The following is a 15,898-nucleotide window of genomic DNA, read 5'->3' as shown; positions in this document are numbered from 1 at the left end:
TTACCAGTCAAGCATAGAAGTCTTTTACAGGCTTGATGACCTTCGCCTGGTCAAAGAGGGTTTCATGTTCTGTACTGTAGAAATGCTCTGCTATGGCAGACTGCTTTATGGCATTCTTCATGCAGGAAAAAAAAAAAGTGACATTCTTTACCAACCTGATGTGTTCTTTCACCCTGGTGCTAACAAGTCTTTTTGTCATGTGGTTGAGCAACCACAACCACATGAAACTTCATACATGCCCAGTGTTTCAAGATGTGGTTTTTCTTTGACTGGTCAAAACAGGGATTTGAGCTTCCAGTCTGAGGAAAAACTGGAATTATGCTGTATTTCCTAAGAATGCATCCTGATCTATCAGTTGTACCTGCCACGTAAGGAAGGAATACTTTCTTCTTTTTACTGTAGTCCTGGTTGGTACTATCCCTGTTAGGCTCGTTGATCTTCACAGCTCGTGATATGTCTCCGAAGTGTTAAATTAATAACAACTGTTAGTTAACATGTGTTAAGTAAAATTCAACACGGAGTTCAAGAAACCGAGCATCAGTTTTATTGGCAGCTGTGATTGTTTCATGTGTTCATTAGTGTTCCCACCACTGATTTACAACTTGTGCTAACAATTCCATCCCTTGTATTCCTGAATGTAAATACAGCATGCCATTGTAGTAATCCTGTACAGGAACAGGGATTGATATTTTGAGGTTGTATATAAACTAACTTATATAAGGGGCTGGTGAACAACTCTGTGTTTACACATTCTGACAACAGTTCTTACCTTCATAAGTCGAATAACAGGTTTCATGGCCTGTTGATGATGAATAATGGCTTTCTCTTGGAGCGTGAATGACATTCGCCACAGGTGTCTATTTTTATAACCCATAGGGGCCTTTGGGACCATGAACCAAGTCTGAAACAGAAAAAATAGATAAGGACCAGTTTATAATTTTCCTATTGTGAACTGAAAATTTCACGATTAATTTTAGCGTGCCTATTAGAACTTCCAAAATTATGATTCTTGCAATTGATATTTCACTTTTTTCTATATGAATAAAACAATAATGTCTATTTGCAGTAAATTCAGCTTCTTCCACATTCCAGATGTTCTGAAAATGAACGGTGAAAAAATTGGTTTGTGTCCGTATGTATGTACGAGGGTTACTTTTTAACTAAAGTCGGATTGGCTGAAGTTTTTGCCTGTCAAAATGCACATGCGCATTGTGTCCTGGCATGGCTTTGGCCTGAGCTGACACTGGTTGCAGTCGTAACATCACTGTGTATGGTTCGGTGTGGACAGTTGAAATGTTTCAGATAACTGAGCGTCCTGCTGAGTGTGAAATACGGCCTGTGATTCCGATTTTTTACAGGAATGAACGTGTCAGCTGGAGAAATTCATTGCTAGATATGTGAGGTCGAATGCAATGAGTAACAGCAAGGTGCATAAATGAGTGAGATTGTTCAAGGACGGGCGGGACAATGTCCATGATGAACCGCGACCGGGCCGACCTTCTATAATCTCAGATGATTTGGTGCGTGAAGTAGGTGCAAAAATCCATGAAGACTGGCGTTTCACTATTTTCACTTTATCATGGCAATTTCCACAAGTTTCAAGGACACTGGTATACAATATCGTTTCTGACACCTTGCAGTCAGAAAACTGTGTGGGCGATGGGTTCCCTGACTGTTTACTGAGGAACACAAAACCAGAAGAATGGCTTGTGCTTTGACCTTTTTGTCCCAATACAGGGAGGAAGGAGATATGGAATGGCAACACACGTCATCTCCAGCCAAAGTGAAAGCCAAACAGACAATGTCAATATGCAAGATTATGGCCACTGTGTTTTTGGACTAGCCCTTTCCTACCCATCGTCGCCATAAGACCTATCTGCGTCGGTGCAACATAAAGCAGCCATACAACACGTAATTAGTATTGAATAGGTTGAACCTTATAAATAACTCATCTCTGTGATCTCAGTTCAATACGGAAACAAGAATGTAACTCATATCTTTGAGTAAAGCAGCTTGTAAGAAGTGAGAAGAGCAGATGAAGATTGGCTTCAGTCACAGGCAGCAGAGTTCTACGTTGACGGGAAACAAAAATAGATGGAACGCTATGATAAACACGGTAGCTGTGTGGAATAATAGCCTACCAGTAATGTGCAAAGAGGACATAATAAAAAGGTTTTGACAATACCGTTACTTTTGTCTCTATTGACAAATGCACCTTACTTTCTAAAAAAGCCATGGTATGTACGTATGTTTGTTTCTTTCTTTGTTCCAGCGTCATACAAGAACTGCTGAAGATATTTTGTTGAAATACAAACATCAAAATATCTCCCTTTATATTGGGTCTAGAAAGAAATGTTCAAGGAGAAAAATACTTTATAAATTAATTGTCAGTAACTTTTGACATATAAAGAATTTTGATAGGATGAAAAATATTTTGAAACCCCCTCTCCCCTCCTCAGCTGTTTACTAGTGATACTGGAGAGAGCACACACCTGTCTATTCCCCTCCACAGGTGATCAGCCCAGATGTTTTTCCCTGGCAGTGACCAACCATGTGATCTTTCCTTGCTGCAATTCCTCGAATGTGTTAAAATAATGTTCAAGAGATAGAAAGAACTTAATTCCCTTTTTCCAAGGCAGATAACACACTCAACACTTCAACAGATCCCGCCAGTCTATTGCTTTCCTAACTATGCTACAGGTTGTGTTGTTGTCTGCAGAGCTCACAATTAATTGATTAAAGCCAAACCATTTATTTTTTATTACAAAACTTACCATCAGTTTTAAATTGAAGTAATCTGCAAGTTCAGTTTATTTTAATTTTAGTCTCCCAACACCCACGGTCATGATCACTAAGGCGTTGAAGTCTAAACGGTCTGACACCGTTGTTACCGGTTCGAGTCCAGTTGGTAAAAAAAAAAAAAAAAATTCACCATCAGTATGTTGGCCAACAGGGTAGGGAAGGCAGTGGTTTACAATTTCTAATCACTAGATTACATGCCAAAAGCTTGGATTAAGTTCCAAACCTCTCCGCAGTGCTTTATATGGAATGAGGGCATATGATACTGTTGATGATGATTCATCCATCGGATGGGGACGTTAAGCCTTGAGCAGACCCCCTTGGTGATATCTGACAGGAGGAGGGTATGTGCCAGCAATGGGTTTCACCTTCTCCCTTCCTACCATCATATATCATGTCATTCACTTCATTTCATTAACTCCTCTAATTAGCTTGATGTCAGGAAGTCGTAAAAACCCGCCTCAACAGATTCATCTCACCTCATACATTGCGTAGGCTACTTGGAGCCACCGGCAGTGCCAATGCACTATGAGAGACTTTGTCTTCATTACCAAAAATTGATGCCTGCTTGGCCATCAGATGATATGGACGTTGATTCCCATAGGGAATCTGAAATATTTGTCCTGAATGAGTAAATTTAATGGGAATCAACATCTATATCAACCAAATGTCTAATTGTTAGTATGTTGTATTTGTTGTTGAAGGCTTTATTTGAAAGTGTTACTCTGCCCCCGACTTCATCTGCACTTCTGTTGTCTTTTGTAGTTTTCCAAGATAACAAAATTTCTTGACCTGATCTGTTTTTGAAGATCCTATTAGTTTCCCTACTGTTCTTGCTCATGGGATTAGGTCAGTGGCTTATTTGCTGGCTTCACACCCAGAAGGCTGAGGATTGAATCCCAGTCGATCCTAGGTTCTGATGTTCATCTCAAAACTCACATGGTGTCACAAACTCCCAGCCAAAACTAAAATAAGCCTGGATGGATCCAAGCAACCCCAGAAATAACTGGGATAAGCTTAAGAAAGTTTACTGTTCTTGCTCACCAAAAGAATGTCAGCTTTCAATTTGGATTTGTTCAAGGCTGATAGTTAAAATTGTATTCTTATCCTTTTCCAAGTCTGCCATGACAACGGTATCATTAGCTATTCTTTTATTGTGATAGAACATAAATCAAGGTTGTGAATAGGAGAAAAGGTATGAGGTTATCCACCTGTCAGTACGTTACACAGAAAATGACAGAGATTTTAGGTATTTTCACTATTTACGGGACCGATTTCAACCCAACCAGGTGTCACGCTCAGCCTTATATTCTAAACATCAGCAAGTTATACAATGTACAATCATTAAAATCCCTTACCGTATACATTATATAAAACACACATTAAAATATATAATGACAAAATAGAAGACACAACTCCAGATGTGAAATTCAAATAAAAGTTTCAGTAAATAGACCACTTGTAAACAAGTTTTGTTGGACTGGAAGTCTGAAGTGTGTCACTCGGTTCACATTTATTCCTTGCATGTGTTCCATTTGTTGGTAGTACCAGTTCACACAAAGTAACATCTTTATCTTCTTAAAAAATGTTTTAAAATGTTGGCCGAAATTGCGTGGTTAATTAGAAGTCATCAGCTGTTATGAAAGAGAACCACATAATATATGGGTATTATCCTGTGACCAAGTTTCTTAAAAAATATAAGTTGTAGGCCAATCAATGGATTAGGCTCAATGTAGGAAAATGTTCACATGGCCTTCGTCTGTATTCTCCACATATCGAAGTTTTCACAATCTGAGGGACACTGTGCTCAAGTTAGCACCGAAAAGCAAATGTTTAGAATTATAAGGCTGAGGATGACCCCTGGTTGGGTTGAAACCTGTCCCTTAAATAGTGAAATGATCTGAAATCTCTTTGTCATTTTACTTATACTGTAATGAAAGGTAGATAACTTCATACCTATTCTCCTGATTATATGTCAATACGGATAAAACATGACATTCTTAACTTATAATGGGTTATAAATATGATATTTTGAAGTAAAAAAGTAAACTCGTGTCCCGAGGTGGTGCAGCTCTTTTCAGGCACACCCCCCGATGGAGGTGAGCTGCATGTACCTTTTCAACCACATACCAGGCCTCCTCTGCCATTCTTAAATTTATGGCAATACCGGAAATCGAACCCGGGCCCCTGAGGACGGCAGATAATATTCCTAACCGTTATACTACAGAGGTGGACATAAATTTAAGTGAAGGTAGATAAAAGAACTGTACTCACGTCACACATTTCCTCCTCTGGCTGGCGAACAGGTGGTGCAGGCCACACATCTCCGCTGAATGAAATCACAGGCACGAGATCAACTGAATACTCCTTGTTGATCAAGTTGTTGCGGACAGTTAGAGTGATGGCTGGCCCAGACCGACTGCGACCTGCCACCTGGACATGGAGAGAGCAGATTCAGTTGTGCAGGTGGGGGGTAATTTCCATGGCTGAGCAAAGAAAATAGTGTAGAAAATATTTTATCCAGCAGTCTCTTTTGAGACCAACTTTGTTTTACAGGAGTTAAAGCTGGGCAGACTCAGGACTCTTTACTCATGAGTTGCAAGTAACAGACATAAAGATAACAAGAACAATTCCTGGTACAAAGAGACGAGAACAATGGCAGGAAGTTACTTGAACCGAGAAGATGAAGGATACATTATGAATCAACTCAATGGATGAAGTCATACATGAGGAGAATAGTGGAGTTGGCCATTGGGGTAAAAGAAGGAGAAAGAGTCAAAGTGACAAATGGTTAGACTTGGTTTTTAATGATTTAATACTAAGAGGTGTGGGATTAATTGAGACCTCGGAGCTAGTTGCAACCAGAGCACTGTGGTGTGCTTAATTAACTCACAAGGCTTGGAGACCGATATATCAAAGGCATGGCACTAACATCTCAAGTCATCTTCATGTCAAAAACTAGCATGTGGCCATTGTAATCTAATCTAGAGAGCACAGTGGGCTGCTGATCAAGACAAGAAAATATTATTCCTAGATTATAGGAGTACCTATATATTTTATTGATGACTTTGCTGGTGAGACCTAGTGTTTACAGTGCACTATGTCTTCTTGTGTAGGCTAGAACAAATCTGTTACTTTCATTGACCTGTCTCAGTCTCATCCTTGGCTCTGACAATATGAAAATGACTGAGGTATGAGCGATGCTGGTAATGTCATTCCTTATGCAGCCAGTCCCTGTTGTGAATGGTGTAAAAATGTCGCTTGGTGTGGGCATTTCAGTGGGCTTGGCAGACAGATATGTAATAGCAAACTGTGGCTCAGTGAGGAAAGCAACAGGAGACTATCTCCCTCCTCATTTCCCTAGTAAGCCTCTTCAGTGATGCCTGGACTACCTATGATGGCTGATGGCAGAGCTATTGAGGTACAAACCAGCCTCCAGGCTCAACACTCAACATACACATTTTATTGCAATTGATATACTGTACGTGCTTCTCTATTAGAATCTAATATAACTGAATACGGAACTTGAGAAAACATATTTTAAAACAAATAAACTATGAACAGACATGCACTATGTAAGTGAACAATTTTAAAAGTTTATATTGACATCTAGGACAAAATATTTTTCTTGTAGCGGAAGTTTGGCACTTTTTTCTGCCTATCAGATGTTCAAAATCTGGTGAAATATTTTGACTTGATACATGTTTGTCAGTAAGGTGACTTTTAATTTGGATATGTTCAACCTTAAGAAGCAGAGAAGTGTGCTGAACATTGAAGCTACCTTAGCAGGATTCACTGTTATTTCGGATACTGTTCGCGTAAGTGTTTGCAGTGAAATTCTGATAAAGGTACATTTTTTAATGCTTCCTGAAGGACTCAGTCACAATGGAAATCAATAACTTCAAGTTGCATGTCTTCTTTAATGCTTTCAATATCAATTGTGAAGGGAGCAGAGTACAAAGAAAATTAAGATTTTGTGTACTGGAAATCCTTAAATCTCTCATGAAATTAATTTTGGAAACCTGACAGCAGTGTTACATAATAACTGAAATGAGACGGATCTTTATAGTTTTCAATGGTGCTCTAAGTTGTTATTAGAGATCTGAATCTCCCAGATATACGCTTGGTTTGAAAGGTTTTAATATTTTTAATTAATTGCGTTTGGCCACTGCTAGCCTCATGCAGCCCTTGTAGGCAGACCCTCCGACAAGGGTGGGTAGCGTGTGCTACCTACCGAAAACTGTGTGTTATTGTGTTGTGTTTGGTGTATGAGTTGCAAGAATGCTGAGGAAAGTACAAGCATCCAGTCCCTGAGCCAAGAGAATTAACCATTTAAGGTTAAAATTCCCAACCCAGCTAGGAATTGAATCTGGGGTCTTCTGACTGAAGCCTGAAAGTTTGGTCATTTTTGCTGTGTGATGTCAACCAGAAAATCTAACTCAGCTAGAGGGTGGTGCACAAAATGTCATACACTGGAAATTGCTTACAGAATACTGAGTATACAACATGATATTAAAATACTCACTGAAACGTGCATGACTAGTCGGTGTGCAGGCCGTGTTTAATATGCCCATCTTTTTTGGTGCAAAACCACTTTGAGATAAATCTCCATGTTCGGGATCCACTCTACAACACGTCCTCACTCAGCCCTCAGAACAACTGTCACAATCGCCACTTGTAATTGCAGGACGTTTTCTGGTTTCTGGAAGCAGATTGTCTCCTTCAAATATCCCCAGAAGAAGAGGATGCAAGGATTAAGATCGCGACTATGTGGTGGCCGCATTGAGCCGGACTGAAAACATTTGCAATACTGATGGAACAGTACATCAGGTTCAAGATGTTCATGCAGGAAATCCAGAACAACATTTGCTGTGTGCGGACAAGCTCCATTTTGAATGAACCATTGCATCTCTACTGGTGGTCTTGTTGCCAACAATTGTGGAAGGGAACTGTTTCGTAACATGTCCATGTAACACACACTGTTGACGGTGCTATCAAAAAAGAATGGCCCAGTAATTTCATGACTAGAAATTGTGGCCTGCACACATACTTCCACACCATGACTTTCAACCTCATGGTTCTCTCGTCCAAAACCACTCATTCTCCTTATTCACAACATCATTGAGGTAATATGCCTCATCAGTGAGCCATGTGCTGTGCAGCATCAGATCATCTTCTGCAATAACGCAGGGTTCTTGTCGTGCACTCGTGCGCCATTAGTTTATGAATGGCTGTCATTTTTTATGGGAAAAGTTCAATGTTGGACTGAATTGTCTGAAGAGAGATGCCCAACTGAACACAGATAGTTCTGGTGATTTTAGAGGGGCTCTGAGCCACAGCCACAGACTGGTTTGACACAGAGCCATGACATTGCCTTCAGTTTCAAATCGGCTGGCAAGTGGGCAGGGAGCCCACCACATAGCAAAATGAACACAAAACTGTTGCTGAGACTGAACTACACTCTTTGCTTCAGCATCAAACAACATGATTTTCACCTATTCACAGGTCAACCTTCCTTTATTCGCCAAGCTCTATAACTGGAAGCCAGTACATATGTGCCACGTGCTGCCTCTGTCAAATCATCCATTATCTAAGGATACTCATTGCAAATAGACATAGTTCTTAACCTAGATTTACATATTTTATAAGCTGTTTTTCGTGCCACCCTGTACAGCTGTTTGATTAGGATATTTTTTTCAACCGCCTGGCTCCATGGCTGGCCTTTGGTCACAAGGGTCCCGGGTTCAATTCCTGGTAGGGTTGGGAATTTTAACCATCATTGGTTAATTTTGCTGACACGGGGGCTGGGTGTATGTGTCGTCTTCATCATAGTTTCATCCTGATCACGATGCGCAGGTCACCTACAGGGTCAAATCAAAAGACCTGCACCTGGCAAGCCAAACATGTCCTCGGACACTCCCGGCACTAACTGCCATACGTAATTTTCATTCTTGTTTTCAACCAGATTACGGCCAAACTTAATAGAAAGTTTATATTTTGCTGCAGGCTGTTTGGAATTATTTGACACCCTAATACAGGATGTGGACACTTACCTCACAGCCAGGAACATCAAAAGAGTGAAGGGCTTTATCCACCACGCTCTGGACCCACTGCAGCAGTCGCTCACGCAGAAGAAATCCGTGCTCATCCACCCACTTGAGAATATATTCATTGCTGAAGAAACAAACAGCTGTCAGAATATTCAACATAACTTATTTAAGATAAATGAACACTTAAGCTCATATTTTTAGCAACTTCAAACACACAACTGAACTTTTTCTTTCATTTGTTTTGATAAAAAATTTGTAGGATTGTAAAAAGATGACCAACACATTTAAACAGATTTATGTCCCTGAATGGCAGCCCTAAATGCAGATCAGTTGTAAATGTAATTGTTTTGTTCTTCTTTTTTATGTGAACTTTGCTTATTGGGCCTATGCTGGACGTTCGAATACTTATTTTTAATGCCGGGAAGTATTGATGAAGGGTGAGTGTTATACTGACACGACCAAGTTTTGAAGTTGGTTAATCCTCTAATTTTCATGAGCTCCCAGCTTGCATTCAGGAGACAGTTGGTTCAAACCCCACTGTCGGTAGCCCTGAAGATGGTTTCCCATGGTTTCACTTTTCCACATCAGGCAAATGTACCTTAATAAAGGCCAGAGTCGCTTTCTTTCCTGTCCTACCCCGTCGTCATTATTAAAGCTGTCTGTGTTGGTGCAACTTAAAGCAAACACCAAAAACTTTGTAAACAAATTGATTTAAGTGACTAAAGTGATCAACGAATAGCTAACAGAAATATATTTATCCCCTATTGAAAAAGGCTAACTGTATGAGGAAATTATTTCTCTGAAATGGATATTGTAACAACAAAGACCAAAATACAGGTGGAGGCACAATTACAGTACAGCATCGACGATGTATGCGGGCCAGCAGCCAGCGAATAAGAAAGCTTCTTAGGATGGCAGATTACCTATCAGTTGTTTACCTAGCATTTTCTTAGAAAATGTCAAAGAATTTGGAAATTTATCAAACATCTCCCGTGGTAAATAATTACAATCCCTAATTCCTCTTCCTAAAAACAAATATTTGCCCCAATTTGTCCTCAACTGAATCCACTGACAGCTCGAAACATTCTGCCGAGTCAAGCTGTTCATCTCCTCACTCGCACGTCTTCCCAGCCCAGGGTTTGCAACATTTTTGTAACACTACTCATTTGTCAGAAATCACCCAGAACAAAACTTCCTGCTTTCCTTTCGATCTTCTCCAATTCTTGAATTGAATAATCCTGGTGAGAGTCCCATACTCTAATTGCTGGCAGTGATGGTGATTCTTTTGTTTTAAGAAGAAGTACAACTATAGCTCATTCCATGTTAAGAAACCAGTATTGCTCTTATGGATCTACGAGAAGTGAACGCACCCCCCCTCTTAGACACCCACAATTCCTCATGATTAAAGAATATTATAATGTACTTTATATTGTATTACAAAAGAAAGAAAATGGTTGGGGCATGTTTTCGCCCATGAGTTATAAAAGTAAGTACTCAAGTTTTTCTATTTCATACATACATTCACAGGGAGGAGCACAATAGCAGGAACAGCCATCACTTTGTTCCCTTTCTTCATTTTCTTTCTGAGTTGCTCTGGTACATACGTGTAATCCATTACACCGAGAATTGTTGGCAGCTTATCACTGTTGTAGGTAAGTCATCTATTTATTTGTGTGTGTTTTAATATTCAGGAGTTGTTACTGAACGGCATGACTTGTACTGATACAGAAATTCGCTATGATTTTTATCTGTGCTTGGTTTTGTTGTTTAGCTGTTGTTTCTTAAGCACATTTTATTTTTACCACTTTTTCATTAGCACATTTAATTGTTACCATTATTTTCATGGGGTAATATGATGGCACAGTAGTACCTGTAGTTGCCTGGGAAAATTTATTAAGTGCAATTAACTGCATCCCCCACTCTGAGCCTATAAGAATTATCTGTTTATTTTCTCCAAGTTTGCCTTTAACTTCAATACTGAGGTTTTGTATGTGCAGTAGAGTACCCATGTTCATGTAAAAACATAAATAAGCCCTAATGCCCCTTTCTTTCTTGCGAACCGGCCAAACTTAGGACCACGCCAATACCACTTCACTTCCTTCTAATCATCCCTTCCTCCTTCCTCTTTCTCCACAGTGCCTTCATTCTTTCAGAATGTTGCGCTCTTCTCTCTTCAGTCCATCTTCCCCCTCTGCGCTCTTTCTTTTCTTCAACCAGAACTTTTATGTTGGAAAGTCTTTTCCTGAATTGGTCTCTATCACGACATTCTTCATCTGCAATTCCTAACCTCTTGAGTTCTTCCTTCATCTGCTTGGCATATCCCCCCTGGCTCTTCAAGTAGTATATTTTATTAAAAATTTGTTTATTTAACCTTGTTGGATCCATTCTGATCACGTGTCCATAGAATCGCAACCGTCTTTTCCTTATTGTTGTTTCCAGGTCTTCTGTTCTTTTGTATATCTCCTTATTTGAGCGTAATCTGTAGTTTCCCTCTACCACCCTTGGGCCGTAAATCCTCCTCAATATTCTCCTTTCAATCTTTAGTAGTTTTTCCAGGTTAGTTAGTGTTGCTGTTTCCACCCCATACAGAATCACTGGTTTTACCACAGCATCATAATGTCTTAGTTTCGCATTGATGGAGAGATTCTTTTTGTTCTAAATGGCTTTGGTGGCAATGTTTAGCCTTTCCAACTTAAGTCTTCTATTTTCCATGGCCTCTTTATCCATCCCGTTAATGCTGATAATTTTTCCCAGGTATTTAAACTGCTTTGTGACTTTCACTTCACCATATTTCGTCTTCATTGTTCTCTTCACATAATTCCTGTCCGTGCTCATCATCTCTGTTTTCGTGAAGGAGATTTTTAAACCTGTTTTCTCGGCTATCTCCTGTAGTTCATTTATCTGTGTTATTGCTTCCTGTTCTGTCTCAGCGAAGAGTGCCAAATCATCAGCAAAGGCCAAACACTTGGGTTTGACATGTTTATTTTTACTACCTATTATAGCACCTGAGTCATTATGTTTCCACAGTGTTTTCATGACCTTATCTAGAACCACATTGAAGAGTGTTGGGGATAAGCTGTCACCCCGTCTCAGACCTGTTTTTATCTGGAAGGGTTTGCTGATCTCTCCTCGAAATTTCACTTTGGATATAGTGTTTGTTAGTGTTAACCTAAGTAAGTTGAGAGTTTTTTGATCGATGTCATATTCTCTCAAAATTTCCATCAATGTGTCTCTATCTATTGAATCGTATGCTTTTTGAAAATCAACGAAAGAGATGAAGATGTTCTTTGGCCACGCATTGTAATATTTGATAATCATTTTTAGACTCAGGATATGGTCCTGACAAGAGCGCCCTCTCCTGAAGCCATCCTGATACTCTCCCAACTTGTGGTCAATTTGCGGTGTCAGTCTGTTCAATAGGAGTTTAGAAAAAATCTTATACGTGACAGATAAAAGTGATATTCCTCGGTAGTTGTTGACGTCTGTTTTCGGTCCCTTTTTATGTAGTGGGTGTATTAATGCCACTAGCCAGTCTTCTGGTATTTTCTCATCTCTCCAAATATTCCGGAACAGTTCTGTCACTTCAGTGATAAAGGCGTCATTGGCTATCTTCCACAGTTCTGCTATTACTCCATCTTCACCAGATGCTTTGTTGTTCTTTAGGGAGTTTATTACTTCCCTTACTTCTTCCTCATCTGGTGGTTCAGAATCTGGGTTCTGGATTGTGTCCTTCTCAATCTCCAAATTTTTTTTTTTAGAAATGCAGCTTAGTTTCTTCTTTCTGTTATTTTGAACTTAAGTAGGCCTACTGAGTTGTACCAATATATGTGCCATGGGGTTCACGTGATGCTGTTGAGTAGAGCTGTTTGATATGGCAACCCTGTTTTCTTAACATGGAATGACCTATAGATAATTATCTCTAACTGATATCTTATCAGAGACTTATAAACCCTGACCTTAACATCCCTACTGAAAAAAATTAAAACCTAGAACCTGTTTTCCAGTCATTGACCAGGTCAGGGATGGAACGAATGAAACCCCCACCTTGCGGCGAGGATAGGATTTGTGCCAGCTTCCACGCACGCCTCTCGGGCAATGATTAATGACCGACAGATGAAATGAAATTATATTGGAGAGTGTTGCTGGAATGAAAGATGACAGGGAAAATCTGATTACACGGGGAACAACCTGTCCCATCTCCGCTTTGTCCAGCACAAGTCTCACAAGAAGTGACCAGGATTTGAACCACGGAACCCAGAGGTGAGAGGTCGACACGCTGCCACCTGAGCCACAGAGGCTTCCTTAACATCCGTACTATGATTCCTAATACCCTCACGACCATATGCAGAGATCTGTCACCTTTATTTACAATCTTGTTTATGTGATTACCCCCACAAAAAGTAATCAGTAAAATTACAATTACTTTAGAGAAACACTTTAAAAGGAAATTGCTAATTTTTCTTCACGTGAGACTGGAATAACACAAAAGTTTGCAAGGAAAAGGAATACACAAGAAGCTTGTTTATCCAGATTAAGTGGGACCAGAACTGATCCGGATTATCGAAAAATTAACAACAATTTTATATTAATTACTTAAACCTAATCTATTTCAATTCCATATTCAATATAATGTACTGAAAATAAGTTATACTTACCTTCGAGTCCTTGAATTGAAAGGTAGAATTTTTATTCTTCCAAAACCTGCTTTTCTCGACTGTTCAATCTGAAATGAGTAAGGTCACTAATTACTCAGAGCACATAAAAAGGATTTTCAGTTAGCAGTTCTTGCTGATATTACTATAGAAACTTTCTCCATTTTATTATTATTATTATTATTATTGTTATTATTATTATTATTATTATTATTATTATTATTATTATTATTATTATTATTATTATTATTATTATTATTAGTTTCATGAGACCACACAAGCTACTGGTATCCAGTAAATAATAATATATACTGACTGACAGAGCAAATGCAACACCAAGAAGGAGTGGTCAGAACTTTATGCCAATTGCAGGGTAGACTGACGTCACTGAGGTATGCTCATGATGTGAAATGCGCCGCTGTGCTGCGCACGTAGCGAACGATAAATGGGACACGGTGTTGGCAAATGGCCCAATTCGTACCGTGATTTCTCAGCCGACAGTCATTGTAGAACGTGTTGTCGTGTGCCACAGGACACGTGTATAGCTAAGAATGCCAGGCCGCCGTCAACAGAGGCATTTCCAGCAGACAGACGACTTTACGAGGGGTATGGTGATCGGGCTGAGAAGGGCAGGTTGGTCGCTTCGTCAAATCGCAGCCGATACCCATAGGGATGTGTCCACGGTGCAGCGCCTGTGGCGAAGATGGTTGGCGCAGGGACATGTGGCACGTGCGAGGGGTCCAGGCGCAGCCCGAGTGACGTCAGCACGCGAGGATCGGCGCATCCGCCGCCAAGCGGTGGCAGCCCCGCACGCCACGTCAACCGCCATTCTTCAGCATGTGCAACCCTGGCTGTTCCAATATCGACCAGAACAATTTCCCGTCGATTGGTTGAAGGAGGCCTGTACTCCCGGCGTCCGCTCAGAAGACTACCATTGACTCCACAGCATAGACGTGCACGCCTGGCATGGTGCCGGGCTAGAGCGACTTGGATGAGGGAATGGCGGAACATCGTGTTCTCCGATGAGTCACGCTTCTGTTCTGTCAGTGATAGTCACCGCAGACGAGTGTGGCGTCGGCGTGGAGAAAGGTCAAATCCGGCAGTAACTGTGGAGCGCTCTACCGCTAGACAACGCGGCATCATGGTTTGGGGCGCTATTGCGTATGATTCCACGTCACCTCTAGTGCGTATTCAAGGCACGTTAAATGCCCACCGCTACGTGCAGCATGTGCTGCGGCCGGTGGCACTCCCGTACCTTCAGGGGCTGCCCAATGCTCTGTTTCAGCAGGATAATGCCCACCCACACACTGCTCGCATCTCCCAACAGGCTCTACGAGGTGTACAGATGCTTCCGTGGCCAGCGTACTCTCCGGATCTCTCACCAATCGAACACGTGTGGGATCTCATTGGACGCCGTTTGCAAACTCTGCCCCAGCCTCGTACGGACGACCAACTGTGGCAAATGGTTGACAGAGAATGGAGAACCATCCCTCAGGACACCATCCGCACTCTTATTGACTCTGTACCTCGACGTGTTTCTGCGTGCATCGCCGCTCGCGGTGGTCCTACATCCTACTGAGTCGATGCCGTGCGCATTGTGTAACCTGCATATCGGTTTGAAATAAACATCAATTATTCGTCCGTGCCGTCTCTGTTTTTTCCCCAACTTTCATCCCTTTCGAACCACTCCTTCTTGGTGTTGCATTTGCTCTGTCAGTCAGTGTAAATACTTTCCATACCTGTACATGAAGTTTATCAACCGGAAGATGTAGTTCCAGATTCAGATCGAACTCATCCGGCTCCTTGATGCGGAGGTTCTCGTAGTAGCTGCCTACATATATCACCTTCTGGTACAGGCTCCTAAATATACTGTTTTGTCTCTTCATTCGGGTTATTAGTTTCTTCAGCAGCTGAAAAGTAACGAAGGTGAATTTAATGTTCAGCTTTGTGTAAACCGATGGTAGAAATGTAGAAGATTACTTACCGTGTGAAGATTTATACTCATTTGTCTGCGTAGCTCTTCATCAATATTGACAGTTGTCTTCAATACATGATGAAGATGCCTATCCAGGGCATTATACTTTGCATTATTTGCCATTCTTCTTCTTCTTCTTCTTCTTCTTCTTCTTCTCCTTGCAGATTATCTCTTCTTTCACCTGTCCTAATTTTAAACAATGAATTACATTAATAATAATAATAATAATAATAATAATAATAATAATAATAATAATAATAATAATAATAATAATAATAATAATAATAATAATAATAATAATAACTAATAATAACAGCCAAAACAGGACTCCAAAGTTTTTATGAAAAGACAAAGTACAGTAGAGTCTCAATTATCCGAGCTAAACGGGACCTGGAGTACATCGGATCACTGAAAATGTTGGA

General features: G+C 40.5%; 1 protein-coding gene across 2 annotated transcripts in view; it reads right to left on the bottom strand.

Moving 5' to 3' along the window:
* Positions 1-15,630, bottom strand: part of LOC136879386 (cyclic GMP-AMP synthase-like receptor) — a 94,019-nt gene extending 78,389 nt beyond the window's left edge. For both annotated transcript variants that reach the window (XM_067153202.2, XM_067153200.2), the window contains exons 1-6: positions 15,486-15,630; positions 15,241-15,411; positions 13,505-13,572; positions 8,853-8,973; positions 5,074-5,232; positions 770-901 (exon numbers count right to left, since the gene is read on the bottom strand). In XM_067153202.2, the coding sequence (XP_067009303.2) occupies positions 770-901; positions 5,074-5,232; positions 8,853-8,973; positions 13,505-13,572; positions 15,241-15,411; positions 15,486-15,599 (765 nt within the window). In that variant the 5' untranslated portion in view covers positions 15,600-15,630. The remainder of the gene's footprint in view (positions 1-769; positions 902-5,073; positions 5,233-8,852; positions 8,974-13,504; positions 13,573-15,240; positions 15,412-15,485) is intronic.
* Between the last annotated feature and the right edge of the window lie 268 nt (positions 15,631-15,898).

The sequence above is a fragment of the Anabrus simplex genome, chromosome 8 (genome assembly GCF_040414725.1).
Source record: "Anabrus simplex isolate iqAnaSimp1 chromosome 8, ASM4041472v1, whole genome shotgun sequence".
NCBI lineage: Eukaryota > Metazoa > Arthropoda > Insecta > Orthoptera > Tettigoniidae > Anabrus > Anabrus simplex.
This window is presented reverse-complemented; position numbering and strand designations above follow the sequence as displayed.